Source organism: Botryllus schlosseri, chromosome 3, assembly GCF_051294905.1.
Source record: "Botryllus schlosseri isolate E-star chromosome 3, Bs_hap1, whole genome shotgun sequence".
Lineage (NCBI taxonomy): Eukaryota > Metazoa > Chordata > Ascidiacea > Stolidobranchia > Styelidae > Botryllus > Botryllus schlosseri.
Window position 1 is genome coordinate 1820329 of NC_137238.1, and position 19002 is coordinate 1839330.

General features: G+C 39.9%; 1 protein-coding gene across 1 annotated transcript in view; it reads left to right on the forward strand.

The window, feature by feature from the left end:
* LOC145435464 (uncharacterized) overlaps window positions 1-18731 on the forward strand; it is a 440390-nt gene extending 421659 nt beyond the window's left edge. Inside the window, exon 14 of the mRNA XM_080312744.1 lies at window positions 18531-18731. Within this exon, the coding sequence (XP_080168870.1) occupies window positions 18531-18731 (201 nt within the window). The remainder of the gene's footprint in view (window positions 1-18530) is intronic.
* Window positions 18732-19002: the final 271 nt, after the last annotated feature.

A 19002-nucleotide genomic window follows, 5' to 3' on the forward strand; every position in this document is an offset into this window, starting at 1 on the left:
GATTGCAAGGAATTGGTGCTCGAAAATTGTTGTCTCACCAAGACTAAGTTGCAAGGAGTGTTGAACGGATGTCGGGATCAAAATATCCAGGTGCGTCATCATGAACAATCCGTAATATCCAAGAAGACATGTCATCTTACGATTCGAAATTGTTCGTCATCCTACTTCGCCTCAAAGTCATGCAGCACAAAATCGTTCATCATTTATTCTATCGTTTACCAATACTCGGCGGAGGTAATTCGAATACCGCAGGGGTTTAGTATTTTGCAACACAGATTACTTTGGACATTTTTAAAATTGTTGACGACGCGACAGCGTAGATATCATCAATATAGGAATATTCATGACATAAATCTAGCCGAAAAGGCCGAAAGAGTGATTTATCTAGGGCTAGGCTCCTCTTCATGCACCAGATCGGTGGGAGCGGTTTCTTAGAAAAAGCCTAGAAGTGGACCGTGCTATGAGTGCTCTCAATATTGCAGGCCCTGAGCATTTTCTGCACATCGATCAATATATATTTTTAAAATTAAATGGCTCTTGGCTTTGCATTCAGGACATTTGTTTTACATGAAATCGAAGTTTGAATCATTGGTAACTCAGAGTATATATTGCACGACATTAAAAGCTGGTGATTTTGTCTATTATAACATTTGAGATTCTATATAGTTTCTGAGTGACGTAAAAACCGAGTGAGTGTTTGACTTCGATTTCCCAAAAGTGTTTATGAATACTGGCTGAGTGCCGTACAAACCCTAATACTGTCGTTATTGAGTGATCACTAGTAAATTAGTAATCCTAAAACCACATATAGATATGCTTTAAAGCTGCCAAACACAGCAGACCTGCCGTCTCCTTGGATTCAATCGGACAGATTACATGCCGATATCCTAATGGCGACAACATTTTGTAAGAGGCAAAGATTGCTATCATTCCAGTCAACAGAATTCTACGTCGAAATCGGCCCCACACACGCGTCCTTGATCTACCATGAGGTAATATGCAGAAACGAGCCGATGTTGCATTTAGGATTTCGGGCCGAAAATTGGGCACACTTTCATACTTTTACGTTGCCTATAAATTAGGGTGGATAGAGCTATGTCGATCAATGATTGTCAACTTGGGAGGTCAAGAAATAACAGCATGCAACAAAGTGACTGATAAAAATTGGCCATCAGCATGATGCACCATTATGCAAAACTTGCCCTCAGTTTTTGAAGACACCCCTTGATCAACTCTACCGGTGAATGCGATCACGGGGGCTGAAAAAGAATTAATGTTTGATAGGAATATGTGAAACTATCAACAATAATGACGAAATTCATTAGTGAATCTGAAAGTTTTTCGCACTTCGCGCGATCATAACCGTTCCCGTAACATGACCAATTGACCACTCACGATTTCGGTGCCGGTGCGTGTAGTAAGCGAATATGAACTAATAGATAAGTCTGGAGCTCACCGGAAATGAAGATGAATCTCTTAACATCGGTATTTTGCATCCTGATAGTTCATCGCGACTATCCCATGGAATGTGGCCGCAGGCTACATGATTAATCGTAATGCAGCCGTGAATAGGAAAAAGGTTTGCAACCACTGATTAACCCCTTGGAAATGAATTCCAGCTAAGCTTTTCATTCAAGAGAGCTTGATTCTCATGCACTCAAAATTCGAATCATTCAATTTTTTTTCATCCCGGTGTTGAAGCATTTACAATTTGCCAGCGACGTCTAAACTAGTTGACAATACGCAACAGTATTTTAATAATCTGTAATATGTAGGCTATTGTGCTGCATCCGGAAAATTTCGCGAGCCTTATCTTTCATTACGTGTCGCTATATATCTGGCCGCAAAACCATGTATTCCATGAAGCTCATTGTAAAATGACAGCATGTAACGAAGTCTATTTAAGCGCTGTTAACGAAACGACCGGCGGACGGTCATATTATCAGTATATATTATAGGATAATAGCCCACGTTAGAAATCTAACCACCAACGCCGACTGAGTAACGAAAATCAATTTAGTGTTTGATGTTTGACTCAAATGCACTCGGGGGCCAATTTCCAAATTTTTGACTACCCTGCGGAACACGACGTCAATATGGGTATTCAATGTATGTTCAAGTATGTCGTATTTGACGAGGTGAAATTGTACTATTGGCCGGAATAGCAGATTGAGATTCCGCAAATATAGTGAACTTATGATTTACTACTTATTTTACCAATTTACGCGTGGCACCAATGAAAACCACATTCACAAATATTTGACTAAAATTGTCGTTCTACTAGGCAGGGAGTACGCATCATTTGTCGCAATTATGAGAAATAGGCACCATAACCGAATCTAGGTTTGGGGTCCCATATTGATAAGTGTAGGCCCGGGGTAGGCAAACCCCGGCACGCGTGCCATTTGTGCCACGCGAAATGATTTTTCATGGCATACCAAATGATTTCACGGAAACGACATATTCATACCATGTTTTTGCAAAAAGTGAAACAGAAGTTTTCAAAACGTGAAATGCTCGTAGGCGATCCAAAATTATTATTATTATTTCACATTTTACAGTGGTGCTTCTCGCCTTTTTCAGGCTATGTGCACCACGACACGAATATTTGTAATGTTCATAAGTCTTTGTCTTTGTGTTAATCTTGGGGACGACTTCTTCATTCTTTCGCACATCCAGAGGTCAGTCTCTCTCGCACCAATGCGTCCCCGTCGAGGTCTTTGCTGCCGACTTCTAGGACGGCTCACTTTCAATCTGAGCTTTTTAATGCACTGCAACTGCAGTGAGATCGGCAATGGGTAGCCCAGAGAAATCTCCGACGCATAGAGCCTGATGTGTTAATTATGCTGTGGGAACCCCCAATAAATAGATAAATATATATGTTGTATTTATAAAATGTTTTAAAAATCTATGCATAGTGTACAAAAATGAGTCAACCGTATTAGCAGTTGTGAAAGAACATCAACCGAACATCGTTTGAAAACGTTTGGATTCTTTAGTCTAGGAGTGTTATTCACTGTGTAGCCTGCGGGAGTGCAACTACTGAACCGGCATTACGACGCTGGGCATCTTCACGCTATAGAATACATGACCTAGATATAGAGTTTCGGACAATATCCGACCATGCGACTAACAGGCGGTCTATGCGTTGCCAAAGTGATTGGCGGCGATAAAACCTTGAAACAAAATAGCCGCTGCATCATGGACAAAACGTTAGACATTGATATGTCCACTGGCAAGGCGCCGAAGTGACCAGCGCCGAATGACCAGCGCCCGCACCTGCAGCTTGAGTCGCACGTATCAAATGAGATCTGTCAAGGAAAATAATCAGCCCCGTGTCCAAATGCGAATCGTGTTCGTCTCTCGGAAGTAGAGTCTGGTGTGCACGCGATTCAATATCTCGAGCAACGCCAATCCTTACCGCTTGACTGCGACCTTTGCCGACAAATATAGTGTCAGACCGACCTTAATGTGACGCCAAACCGATTTGAATGAGACTGTGGGGAGGGGGGAAACATTTTTCATCATCATCAGACCATATCATCGTAGCTACACTGATTGGCCCGTCATTTATGATTTATTGGATACGGTTACCAACATAGTGGACTTGGAAACGATCCAATCAACCACACAAGATCGATCATTGCCCAATGGCGCGACTGAAAATAAATTATGTAAATATCACGTGAGCCTACATAGAAGCGATAGGTCGGGTACGGTAGTGTCCAAAATTCAATCCCTTCACGGCCAATCAAGAATTGCTGGCGTGACGAATGGCGTTGCCAGGCGTAGAAAAACGGTTGGTGGTGTTCCTTGCTGCTTGAAACGTTAAATATTAATACATTAAATGTTTGGCACGCAAGCTGGTAAAAAATCGACATTTTTTGACATTTTGGCACGCTGCACATAAAAGGTTGCCGGCACCTAGTATAGGCTATTGGCCATGTCATTGCCCAAGTCAAAATAGAACAGCGTTGGATTTTACTTCACTGGTGTCACAGCGGTGGAGCGTGCCATTGCGGCATTCGCCATCTTTAATCGGCCATAAAGCTACGGATGAAGGGATCAAAGATGCAACTGGCTGCACATTAAGGGGGCAACAGAATGCTAGATGTTGTTATAACAACTTGCGTCGATAGCAAAATACCATGTCACGAGCTTATCGTCTATTACGATCCCCTGGTCACGCGAATAATAATTTTTGCCTCCATGGTTATAAACATGTCACGACACTCCGAGTTACTCGGAGTCGACTCGAATCATTTTCATCTTGTCACCGAGTCATTCCGATTAATTCAGCGTAAGGTCGCCTCCAACTCCAAGTCACAGATTTCAGTCTCGAATCATATGCGGTTCATGTTTCATCATCAAGATTAGGCTATTCTATGTAGGCCTAATAGAAGATCTTCCACCGCATAGTAGCGTTTGAATGTGATGCCATATAGCTAATGTTCTCGTGGATCGCGTGTTCGAGACCCAGGCTTATATCATTCGGGTTACCGCTATCAAAAATACTGCTGGTGTAAATAGAGAAAACAATGACGTTACTGGATTATTGCAAATTAATCGCCTACGAGCAAATTTGCGTGCTTTTTGTGCTATCAAGAAACATCAAGTCGATCCCAAAAAACTCCTAAAACCCAGCCGATACTAACCGAACCCAAGTCACACTAATCTCCATGCTAATATGCTTTCATCATTTCTGGCCTTATTCACGACACATCGCAGCGTAGATATCTTGACGATTGCGTTCTGCAACAAATTATACCACTGGTCAACAAAATAAAATAAAAATAATTCGGCAGAAAATCTAGGTGCTGTTATAGGGTTTTCAAGGTTGCCAATGACGAATACTACTTTTGTTTTGCCAGATTGACTTGCCCACCAGACTTGAGTCTTTTTTCCGTGTCATTTGCTGTCATCATTCTGGAGTTCGGCTCTCTCTTCGCCTGAACTTTTCAATACGCTGTATTTACAGCGGATCGGAGTTGAGGAGCCCAGATAGACCACATATAAACATGGCAGAGCCGATACTTGAACCACCAACCATTGGTGTCGTGACTGCAGTGTTTAACCAACTGCGCCACTCGCTTCCACGTGACATGAATATATATCCTTATTGTTATGACGCGGCCACATGTTAACGTAGCTTATATAGCGTTACAACTATAGGGTTCGCTCGCATGATTCTAACAATAATGAAGACGTCATAGTTCAGTCGTAACAAATGATACATGGTGTTCTCTATTCTAACTCTAATCCTTTTAATGCTGTCTGTTGATCCATGCGTAACCTGAATAATTCCGACTTTCAGCTGCATCGTATTATTTGCACGTTTCCATACCGCTGTTTCACACCTACAGAATAGTCTGCCGTTCACTGTCGCAACAAGAACCACAATTATACACATTTATACATTCATTGCATTTATTACTCTGAAATAAAACTATTCACAAAAACACGTACAATCGTATCAATAATCACCAGAATAATTCAGGTATTCATTGGTTGAAAATCCTTGCGCTCTTTTTGTCAAGAATGCCATAGTAGTATCTTCGCCCACATCTGATGTTTTACACTGTAACTGTTTCCCAGTCACGGAAAATTCATCCGGTTCCATGAATTCGATTATCTAAGGCAGTGGTTCTCAACCTTTTTTGACACGCGCCCCCCCTTGGAGATGGTCAAAAAAATCGCGCCCCCTGACCCCCCTTGCATTTATCGTCATGTCAAAAAGAGCACATCATCTAATACAGAGGTGGGCAACGTTTTTGATAATCATGACTGCATTTAGATTGCTTATGTAGCGTAAGGCCGCATTCCAGGGCATAGCCGCAATGAACGATCTGGACGCAAAATTCCTATGGTAAACTGTCCATATCCATCTCCGGTGAACTCCGGACTATTCTACTTTTCACAATGGCCTATTGTATGCGCCGAAATCGCGAGTGGCAATGTTATGAATGATTGCCGGGAGGCGCATATTGTCGCGCGGAGCGCGAAAATCTTTCAGGGCCGCGAACGAATTGTTATTTCTTGCCATTTCCCATTCCGGCTCAGATTAAGAAGGGCGCTACTGCAATAAAATCGAAAAATGAAGTCGTGTTGAATTGCACGGAGGGCGAAGAAAATTTCAAAAATTGCGGAAAATGCGGGAGTGAATTCGTAATTGCAATTTTCATGTCTACGGCCGCCAACACATCCTAATTGATCGAATGAGGCGTCGACGGCCGCTCGAATTCCCTTCTAGGACCGCAGGCTGCCCATTCCTGATCTAATAGTATACATAAGGTATATCTTACGTCAATTTTGAATCTGCATTCCAGTTGTTGAGTCTTTTACATTGCTGACAAATTTCTCCAAACTTGTTTGAAAATAACAATAAAACATTGAACAAGACATCCATTAATTAATTTCAAGGTAGGTCACCCTGAGACTAATCCTGATGCTGGTAGTGAGTACAGAGAGCAAGGCGTCGTTCTGTCCTGCCAGGCTAAATTTGATCAGTTTTGGAAATTAATAAAATTGTGTTGATTTATAGCCTAATCGAGGGCGAAACCGTGCAACCTATGTTGCATCTAAGTCTGCCTTAGGCATTGCAGTTCACAAGCTACTAACAACAGCTGCCCAGCGCGACAAGCTTTAGGCTACTGTCAAAGCTATGAATCAATGAATGACTTACACGTGGGAATTGCTCTCTATATCTCCAAAGAATATCAAAAATTTGCTCAAATGAAGTTGAAATCAGACTATACTCCGTTGAGCGCGGTTGCTAGAGTTTGTATTTTGCAAGCTTTCCTGAATATGGAATAATTTTCATCTCCATCAATCGTCTTCTCATAATGGATGTGAAACACATGTTCAGATATGTACAATTTATACTGACCTTGTCAATTTCTCGCGCCCCCCCCCCCCTATACTGACTTCGTCAATTTCTCGCGCCCCCCAGGTTGAGAACCTCTGATCTAAGGTTTTAGTGGTCCGAAACCTAGTGAATCATGAAAATAAGTCTGGTGCCCCCCTATTTTAAGGGTGTAGTAAAAACCCAATGTGTAAGTGGTCGAAGTCTGCCTTCCGGTTAGGAATTCACTATTAGACCACTCGACTGATCAAGGGTATAATTTTTTTTGCTGTTTTCGGGATCAAATCCAGGTTGTTATAACAACCATCGGGTAAAAACTACGGGCTCATAGCATTTGGTTCGAGATCGATGGACACATCTCGAATTCTCCTCTACGATTGCCAATACGGTGAATAAAGTTGTATTCGTTTCGTTTTATTGCTTTGTGTGACCACTTAATCAACTGAGAATGTTGTAGAGACTTGCTCACGTTACATTTAGCGCTGCTATTAAGTTCAACATGAATGCGGGAAACAACACTCAGCAGTATCATCCTTTATGATACGATTACGAAATATTCTGACGACATAATTTTGTAGCTCTCAAATACAAGTATATTTAGTTACTCGTTTTTGCCAGAAAGCTGCAAAACACCTTTAATGTACAAATGACATCACTCTCGAAAATTGATCAGTAGCCTTTAGCGCCTTTGCGATTTAGGCATGCAGTGCGCATCAGGATAAAATACCTAGTCAAAAATATTTTATGTAAAACAACCCGAGCTATCAGTATAAGTATCAATTTAATAATATTTTCATCATTTCAAAACACCACAAAACTTCGATACCATGAAAGGATAGGAAGATGTCAAAACTACTTGGAGTATAGCTAGCGTGACGGGGTTGTTATGAAGGGGAATAAGCAATCCAAAAGTACCCCAAATTCATTTTACATGATTTAAAATAAACCACTACATTCATGGAATCATGAGTCGGTGGATATTTCGCGATGAGCGCGACTAAAAACGTTGTGATTTAACAGATTTTGTCGAATGTTAGTTTGCAATGAGAAACCAGGAATAATCATATGTCCTTACTACACCATCTGCTGCGAGACCATTTTCTTCAGCGCCTCAACCGCGTCCAGAGCCAAGTGCCCTCTATTTCGCCCCCTGAGCGTTTCCGCCCCTTCAAAATCCAAGTAGCTCCCTGGGAGGCGATGGAGACAAGGTTAAGAACCACTGATCTAAATCATCACGAACTATATTGGTAAAATTACGTCTCCTCCAGCTTCATAAACTGCTCATCTTCGACAGTACAATGCTCCCGGACGCATAGAAGAGTAGCGTACGACCAGTGTTGCTGATTATAAATTCTGTAGACGGAATTGGGCTCTGAGCTGTCGTAAGAAGTCGTCAGAAACAACATATACAAATGCGCGTGGTCGTGTTCGTGTAGTTTTTGCGCTATCACGAAGCAACTAACGATCCAGATTAAACGTTTAAATTCTAATCTTTTCCAAGTCTATATCATGGTATCATGCTCAATCTTCTAGAATGATAGATACTTTTGTACTCAGCGCTTCTTTGGAAATTGTGTCAATCATCACACCCATCTCTGATCTGAACATATAAAGTGTCATCACCATGTTTTCATCTGCTATCACACTAATCGAATTTTTGAATTGTTCTTATGCTCTAATTTTAATTTTAATTCCAATCTAATTCATGAATTGTTCTTATGCTCTAATTCTAATCTAATTTATTGTTTTCCTGAAAATGCCTATTTGACCGCGGCATGTTGCAGCGAGTCCATCTCGCAAAGGGATATCCAGAGTCAAGCCGCAATTGCATTACTTACACCGTACAGAAATAGTAGTTGTTGTGCGACGAATAATAGCCATACTGGAACAATTGTGACGCTTATCGCCGAATCATGTTATTTGTGCCATGAAAATGAATGTTGCAATGTTCATTGATCTTTGCCTTTGGAACTCTTTTTGGACTACTTCCAGTCACGTATCTATTCATCATATATCTATCTCGTTTGCATACGACCTCTTCAGTGTCTTTTGCTGACGATTTTCGAAGCTCGAGTTCAATTATTTAAACTGGGCTTTTCGTACGGCACTGCATACGCAGTGAGTTCAGCTACTAACGATTCGATATTAGGGCTATCCAGACATGTTGCTAGGTGAAAGACTATCTCATCCTAAAGATTGGCTTTGGGGACGCCCTATAGCCCTAGTTTTCCAAGCGCCTCGGTGTCGAGTGCACTGTACGTCATGGCAATATCCCTATTCATGCCAGCTGACTCTCCATCGATGGAATGCTGTTGCCTTCGTTGAAGCTATTTCCGCTATAGCGAGGAATAGTGTTGTTGAGGACAGACGAATAGGTTTATTTAATACAACAACAATAATTATTTGAAACTGAAATCAATTTTCGCATTTCAAAATGCTTTATTCGCGTTCTTCCAAATTCATAGATAAGATCGCCAGCCGCAAAATACGACTTCGCGGGCCGCCTATTGATGACCCGGGTATAGTGCAAAACGAGCGAAGCTTGATATACAGACGTTAACCAATCTCTTTGTTATGAGACTCCACTGTGGTTTGATATGAATTGAACTTTTTGCTGTATTTATTTCTCATTCAGAATTTCATTCGATTTCCAAGTAGTTTTTCCGAATTCAGTAGCCAAATTCTAATTGTAAGTATAATCTAATTTGAAAATGACTGTGTTAATCTAATTCTAATTGTGATCTAATTTGAAAAAAATTGTATAGCTCAAATTATAATTCTAATCTAATTCGGAAATGCTAAAAATTTTCTAGTTGTCCTAGTCTGCCGCGTAAGTGGCGTCTTATAAAAGCTTATGAGTGGGCCGTGCTGCAGGTATTGTTTGTTTGTTTTGGGGTATTCATGGTGTTTGTCGACTACGATGGTCATTTACACCAGGCCGACATTCTTTTTATTTTCCGTAACTGCCGACTTATAGCACGGCTCACCTCTAGGCTTTTGTAAGACACCGCTGACGCGGATGAGGTGGCGAGGAGGAGCCTAGGTAAACCTCCAACACTTGGGTATCGAGATTCCCGTGCTGCAGGTCAGCAGCTACGAAATTTAAATGAAGCACATTGGCCTGGTGTAAATGACCATAGTAGTCGACAAACCCCATGAATACCTCAAATCAAACAAACAAGCGACTAGAAAGGGAGCATAGAAATACGTCAACTGATATCGTCGTTAGTGCCACTGATTTAGCGCTCCATAACTGTACTCAACAGGCAAATCATCACAATTTTGCCAATTCCATTGTTCGCGAATAAATTCGTTGCTAGAATATAAACCCTATGATCCGTGATATGATTTAATGTACTATTATGTATATATGATTGATAATAAAGTATTCAAGTGAAAATACGGACATGTGGCAAAACTTTGAAACGAGTTGACAGATGGTCGGGCCCGTGAGAAATTTGAAGATTTTAATCCTACCCGAGTAGCCATTTGAGTTTGACAACCGTTCTCTAAGCTTAATTGCGATGACGAGATAGCATAATGGTATGATCCACGGCTGCAACACCAATTGGTTGCGGGTTCGAGTCTGACCGAGGTCGCCTCCAGAATTCCCAGCCAAGTGTTAGAGGTTTATATAGGGCTAGGCTCCACTTCATTCACCAGATCGGCGCTAGCGATTTCTTAAAAAAGGCTAGAAGTGGATTTTGCTATGAGTGCTCTCAATATTGCAGGCCCTGAGTATTTTTCTGCACAGCGATCAATGTATATTTTTAAAGTTAGATGCCTCTTGGCTCTGCATTCAGAACAAGTCGTTTTACATGCAATCTAAATTCAAATCATTGGTAAAACGGAGTATATATTGCACGACATTAAAAGCTGGCGATTTCGTCTATTATAACATTTGAGATCGACCGAGACCGAGTGTCTCATTTCGATTTCCCAGAAGTGTTTATGAATACGGGCTGGGCACCGTTTAAACCCTAATATTGTCGTTATCGAGTGATCACATATTAAAATGGCTATCCGGACCACATATTAAAATGCTCCATCTCTAGGGTATTGAAAAAATCGGATACAGGTCCAAAATATGGCCCAGAAAAATGCCCGCCATTTTTGCCCCTACCTTGGCTAGGTAACGTGTCTAGCCGTTTTGAAAAGCTTATTAAATCGGCTGTTCACCGTTGCTATTACAGCGTTAACACGCATGTAGTGTGCACGACGAAACCCTTGTTACCCAACTCTCGAAAAGATGTACTTCCTGCCTTTGATGCAAGTAATGTTGTTTACCAATACAAGTACCACTGTGATAGTAGGTATGTAGGATGTACGACCACTCGCAATTTGGGTGCGTGTAGTAAGCGGATATGAAATAATATAGATAAGTCCGGAGCTCATCGGAAATGGACATGGATCTCTCAATATTGGTAGTTGGCGTCCAGCTATAGTTCATCGCGACTAAGCTCTGGAATGCTGCCGTAGGCGACATGATTAATCGATATGCAGCCGTGAATAGTAAAAAGGTTGGCGACCCCTTGGAAATGAATTCCAGCTAAGCTTTTCATTTAAGAGAGCTCGTTTCTCATGCACTTGAAATTAACATCATTCAAACTTTTTTTTATAATGGTGTCGAAGCATATACACTTATACAATCTTCCAGCGATTTCAATACCAATTGACAATATATACCAGTATTTTAATAATCTGTAATATGTATTGTGCTGCATCCGGAATATTTCGCGATCGGTATTTTTCGTTACATGTCGCTACATCTCTAATCACAAAACCATGTATTCCAAGGCGCCCATTGTAAAATGCCAACATGTAACAAGGTTTTTGTTATCGCTGGTAACGAAACGACCGGCGAACGGTCATATTATCAATATCTATTATAGGATAATAACTCATGGTATAAATCTAGCCGACTTAGTGAAGAAAATCGATTTAGTGTTTGATGCTTGACTCATATGTACTCGGGATCCAATTTCCTAGTTTTTGATCACCCCGCTGGCCACAGCGTCAATATGGGTATGCAATGTATTTTTAAGTATGTCGTATTTGACGAGGTGAAATTGTTCGATTGAAGGTTAACCGAAATAGCAGACTGAGATTCCACAAATATCGTGACATTGTGATTTACTATTTTTTAGCAATTTATGCGTTGCACGAATAAAAACCACATTCATAAATATTTGACTAGAACTGTCATTGTACTTGACAGGGAGTACGCATCATTTGTCAAAATTATGAGAAATAGGCAACATAGCCGAATCTAGTTTTAAGATATCATATTGATAAGTATAGGCTATTGATTATGTCATTGCCCAAGTCAAAATAAAACAGCGTTGGATTTAACTTCACTGGTGTTACAGCGGTGGAGAGGTAGCACTACGGTATTCACCCTCTTAAATCGGCGATAAAGATATGGATAAAGGGGTCAAAGATGAAACTGACTACACATTCAGGGTGCAATAGAATGCTCACTGTTGTTATAATAACTTGCGTCGATAGCGAAATACCGTGTCACGAGCTCAATTCCAATCAGTCGAAGCGGAGTTATTGCCGTCGTAAAATTTTGGATTTGAATAAAATAGTATTTACGGTGACCGATTCTTTAATCATTTATTACAATTGTGCCCACCGTAAATACTATTTTATGCAAATCCAAATTTGTCGACATCAATCACTACGCTACGGATGGTTTGAATGGAGCCAAATTTGGTGGACATCGTTTCTATCGACAACCTTACAATTTCATGGTTGAACAGAAAATTTTGAATTTTTTTTTATTAATTCTTATATAATAAATAAAAAAACTTTCTTCTCCTGTAGCAATGCGGCTACTGGTTGGAATTGAACCAAATTTGGTGTGTAGGCTTCAATTCGGTAATCTAACAATTTTATCAAGTAGCCAGTAGAATTTGAAAGAAAAAGTCATTTTTGAACACCCCTACTGTACAGTGTACAGACATTTGCTATTCCCATGCGCATAAGATGAACTATGATTTGATATTAACGGGTGTGAGTATACACCATGGCACAAGAGACCTGAACGTACCTCATACTTATACCGCGGTATAAATCGAGTGCAATATTTTAATCCAAATTTTGCATGCACGTAGGATATATGACCTCGATCTCATTATGACTCAGGTTTTGTTTTCATGTACCACCCTTTTCGGCCCCTTAGGTGCAAATACACACTATTTTCGCTAAAAGTGCACTCGAATAAAATATGCATGTTACGCATAAAACGCGTAGTATATTATGTCCATTAGAAATCGGTGTCTACTCTACAAGTTGTAAACCCAAATGTACGAACGGGCAGTGCATTCATCGATTCGATATCTCTAAAATTCCATTGTGAGTCAACAAACCTGACTAAAATACGAGGTCACTGCAAATTGGTCGATTGTCGCTTCATTGCGAAACATTCATTATTTTCAATGAAACATTCTTTCTTTGACGATATAATCAGTGTTTTTCCAAATCGTAACGACCGTAAAAGCATTTCAGCACTATTACACGCGGCATTTTTCATTTCATCGCCGATATCCACTAATTGCATATTAATATGAAATTCGCTAAAATATTCATTTATGCGAATGAGAATCTAGAGTTGGTGATCATTATGCAAAGGTGAATTGCAAAATATGGTCGGAAGTTTCATCGCCCTTATTCTTGAATAGGCAACACAACTGTGAGAAGTCCATCCGTCTGAAGTATAATTATGCGGTCGTTTTCACAATAAAATATTTTAAATTGATAATAATACAAACATCAAGTCAAGTGTTTAGATGTGCAAATCTGAATTTATTAGCTATGAAAATTCTGTAACCGAAAATATATAAAAAGGAACGATATTTATCATGTTCCCAGCTATATTCGGATGAACTCTCGCAACTTTCGTATCTGATATCTTAAATTGGCTCATTAAACAAACGCTCTGTACGAATTCACATTCATATGACGATAATCAACATATGCGACTCGTAGCTTACATTGTCGTAAACTTGCTTACCTCAACCAGTCCTCTTGTATATAATTTAAATCAAACGAATATCGTTCATACGTTTATAATTGTATATCGTTGATAAGTAGGTGGGTAGGGTATTGAACTATATCAATTTTAAACATTCTGAGGTTTCGTATGTTGTCCTCTATTTTGGCCGATATTTAAAGACTGGCTACATCGCCATACTTGCGTAGTTGAGCAGTTCTGCGTATGCGTGAGCGATACAGCGCCTCTTCATTCCATTACTCCTCGCCACTTAATCCGCGTAAGCCGTGACTTGCGCAAAGTCTAGAAGTGGGCCGTGCTATAAGTCGGCAGTTGACGAATAAATATGAAGAATATTGGCCTGGTGTGAATGGCCGTAGTAGTTGACAAACACCATGAATATCTCAAAACAAACAAACAAACTATTTATTCGTTCGTCGATTCCGAATAAATGGGTACTTCATCTGTATTTAAAACAGTTAGCAAAATGTAATGACTTTGAATCATGTCCAGTACGTTGAAATTTCAACTTGACTTGACTAGTGACTTGACTAGTGACTTGACTCGTGACTTGACTCGTGACTTGACTTGACTTGACTTGACTTGACTTGACTTGACTTGACTTGACTTGACTTGACTTGACTTGACTTGACCCGAGTCACCTTTGAAAATCAAGTGACTTGACTTGACTTGACTCGAGTCAAAATGAATTGGCAACAAAACGTTTCTATGAATATCGACGAAGTCACAAAATCAATGTAAATACAGGCCAATGGCACACAAAGGCAGACAAACGTTTACAGGGGATCCAAATATAAATAAGCAGTGGGACAGTATTGAATGCTTACACATCGGAATTGTATACTATATTGTTCCACATAATTCCATCGTTAATAATTCAACGGTATGAAGTGTATGCTCGAGCAGTATAGCTAACCCGTCGCTTCCACAATTGCATGTCTTAAATTGATATTTATCCAAACTTCAAGTCAAAAATATGGATGTGCGAACCTGAATCTAGTAGCTTTGAAATTCTAAATCCGATATTGATCGAATGAACCCTGCAAGATTGATATCTGAAATCGGTTCATCAAACAAACGGTATGTGCGAATTCACAATCGTAATATCGAGAATCAACATCTGTGACTTTTCAGTGTCTTCTGATGGGAGTGCAATTCTTCAAAAAATATCACAAACCATAACGTATTCTTTATTGCAGTCTTACCATAGCGGTACCCTATATAAAAAGATTGATGTGGCAATTATACAATTCATTTTTTATGTCGAAACAATAATACACCGTGTCGACCGGCACTGATATCTAAATGTCTAATATAATGAAAATCGAAACCACTAAGAATAATATTGTTAAAATTTCGTCTCCACCAGCTTCAGAAACTGCCCATCTTCGACAGTACACTACTCCCGGGTTCTTATTATGGCGTGGCGGAAATTGCAAAAGCCACCAAATGCGCCGAAGTGTGTGTACCGAACCCAATTCCAACGTCCACGTTTACGGTTTAATCTCTTGTATTCTTACCAACGCACACTCGGGGTCAACATCCAGTTACGACTAAAAAGAGTGGTGGGATAGCGTAGTGGTGTAATCCACTGCTGCAACACCTATGGGTTACTGGTGCGAGTGCGACCAATTTCGACACTAGAATTCCTAATTAAGTGTTGGAGGTTTAGCTAGGCTCCTCCTCGCCATCTCATACGCGTAACAGACTTGGACAACTAGATAATTCCTCCAAGCACCTTAAAACATCATAGTACATTGATTCTGAGCATCTAGGAAGCCATTGGAAGCTGTAAAAACAGTTGCAAAAGTTGCAAAAACTTGCCCTAATAATAACATATTATCTACATATCAAGGTGAACGGCGAGATTTGTGGAATTAAATTAAATGTAGAATAGTAACAGGATCCAATCTGATAACCCAATCCATAAACTATATTTACAGAGTTACGATAGGACATCGTGATCCGGATCGAGCATGATATATTGAGGTGCCGTTAGATGTTTGTTAGGAATATGCACAAGGAAAATAAAGGAAGTATACCACATTTACAAAGATATATAGATAAAAGGGGTAAGAAAAGAGATACAGATAAAAGGTGTTATCAGATTAGATGTTATATAATATCAATTGGTCTTGTAACTTAACCAAGTTAAGAATTGTACAGGCAAATTGAGATCCAGAAGCGTGACCCGGGGTGATATTCTCATCGATATAATATTAGGAATGCATTTAGTTTTTATCGATAAAAGTATAGTAATTTACGGAATAGTATGTCACAGAACGGCATTGATATCACAAATGGAGCGAGATTACTGGAAATATTGCGCTTCTGTTAGCGTCACCCAGCACATGACAGCAATTTAGCTAATAAATTGTGTCGTATTAGATTTCAGAGGACAGAAATCAGGATACTCTGGGCAGAGAGTAGGCAGGTTTCGCCGTTCGCAGGATCGATTCAGTTTCTAAATCTCATGACGGATCACTACAGTGTAATTAGGATGATAAATAAATGCGTAAAATCCACAGTCATAAATAGTTTTCGCTTCATTCAAGTGGTCGGATAAATGGAGATTTTAGATAGGTAAAGCAATATGATATGCAACAAATGAAACAAGCATCAAGTTATTTACGACACGCATAAGACACATGAATTGTATATCACCCTACGTAACAAAATTTCTGTTTGGCCACCTTTTTGATGCCACTAGATATATATGTTTTATGATAGTGCTAAGTTCGAAAATTCAAGTATTTTTTCGTATAATCGATACTTTCCTATACTTAACACCGTACTTGTTTTTTCTGACTTATTTATAAAAATACCTAGTTTCAAAAGAGTTAGTGTAGTACAATTTGGACCAATTGAGAATTAAATATTATTGACAAATAACTGTTTATGGTTTTATGTCAATTTCACCATTAATATATACTAATACTTTGGGTCCCACAATACATTATACGATAAGTCTTCTTTTAGGCATCAGTTCAAATTGCCAAAGAGTTTCCTTGTGGCAATTGATATCAACTAATTGTGTTTGATAAGCGTTCCTTTAAGCCAGTGGTTCCCAACCGGGGAGGAATTCCCCCCTTGGGGGGAATTTTGCAATTTTTAGGGAGGAATTCCACTTTATAATTGTAACGGATTTCCCAAATTGTTCATGTCCGAACTGTCATGTAGTCAACCAGTTATATCCGAATGTATGCTCCTCATGGCTGTTTTTTGTTTGCTGAAAGTATGTTCAAATGCTATTTGAAATCTCTTTTTCACATACAAATCCCCCCCCCCTTTTTTCAAACTAGTTCAGATATGCTGCAGTTGGCAAGACAATTTTGTAGGCCAGCGACGGCCTCTCAATCAAATATATCCTAAGCGAGCAAATGTTGTGCCGAATCTATCATAACAAGGCCTCTAGTGAAAGTATTTATCTTATATTTTCAAGTCAACATTTTCAGACAGTGACAAAATATTCCAACGTCATCGATTCAAGTCAAAGAACAGCCACCCGATCGAAAAGAGACATATTAAACTTGGTGCAATGTTGCCGAAACGTAATGGGTGTCCTAAATTTCAATGAGCTCCAGCAGGGAATCTGATCACGTGTATGTTATATATCAGGGCTCTAACTAAATCACGAGGCTCCGAGTCACAAGTCAATCTCACTTTCATAGTTTTGACTCGAGTCAAGTCTAGTCATTTTCAATTCACCATTGAGTCAAGTCTGAGTCCAAGTCACCGAGCTGAGTGTCGAGTCCGAGTCATGATATTATGACTCGAGTCCAAGTCACACCCCAGTCCACACTGTTTGGTGATATTGAATGATGATTTGGATTTATCATATACTAATTTTCCTCACTTGGAGCAGTTTCTTGTCGCATTGTCAATTACCAGGATCAATAGACGAAATTCCAATAGGGTGGTCGCTTTACTGTTCTTCGAAATTACAAAGAAATGTCGGTCTTGGCCGTCTCATAGTCTCGAGTCATATGGTTTGGTTCGAGTCATGCACAATGACTCGAGTCCAAGTCGAGTCAATACCCAGATTGTCTCGAGTCGTTTCCGTAATTTGAGAAAATGACTCGAGTCTGGTCAACCCTCCTATATATGAAAGCGCCAATATTATTGGCCAAATGCATTGGCCAACTTGAAAAAAAATCGCGAGACCAGCAAATTTATGCATACTGACTTTTCACAACAGTTATATTAGCGATTGGTGCATGGTAAGCCGAAAACACAAATGGAAGTGTGGGGGTTTGTTGAGTCAAGCGTTCCAAAATTTGGGACCAAGACCATTGTTTTTGACGGTCTTCAAAGTGTTATTACAGCGCTGCTAGAAACAAACACTCGGTACCGCCCGTCTTTTTCTCTCAAAGGGTGTTAGCGCGGTAAAAATGACCTTTTTTAATCATCGGCCAGATTTATCCTAAGGGGGGAATTTTGGCTTAAATTTCGGCCAAGGGAGGCACGAGATGAAGAAGGTTGGGAACCACTGCTTTAAGCTTTTCCCTCTCACGTTTCGGTATGCCACATGTTGAATATCGTACATTTGTTTTGCCGCGAACATATTCAGGTACCTAACCACGTATGCATAACCTATTATGCAATATGATTTGCGAAGTACAATGCAAGATTTGTGCATGTTGGTTTCAGATTCCGGAACTTACGATTGATTGGTCCCATTCGATTGCAACTGAAGATGATATATCAGCACTGTGCGACATGATGATGTTTGCTGTACAAGAAATGACTCTATGGAATTGGAACATTGATGCTAAAGGCAAGCAGAGACTACTGGATACACTTCAGCTCGAAAATTCAAAGGTCGGATTTGGCATTCGAAACTCGATATAATAGTTTCTTACTGCTACTACTTGTTATTTATTGCTGCTGTTTAGTTACCATGTATCTCCAATCTACAGCTGCTGGCCCATGGGTCCCATCTGGATTGCCAGGTATCTCGCTTGGTTCTGAGGCGCTAATCTGTTACTGCACGCATCATTAAAATATCGTTTTTGAAAGCACATGTGCACTGTGCAGCGCTGCATTCCTAACGTACTATAGGAACAATAAATATGTCACACAAGGTAACTGTGTCTTCCTCATTTGTCGACTTGTAAAATTC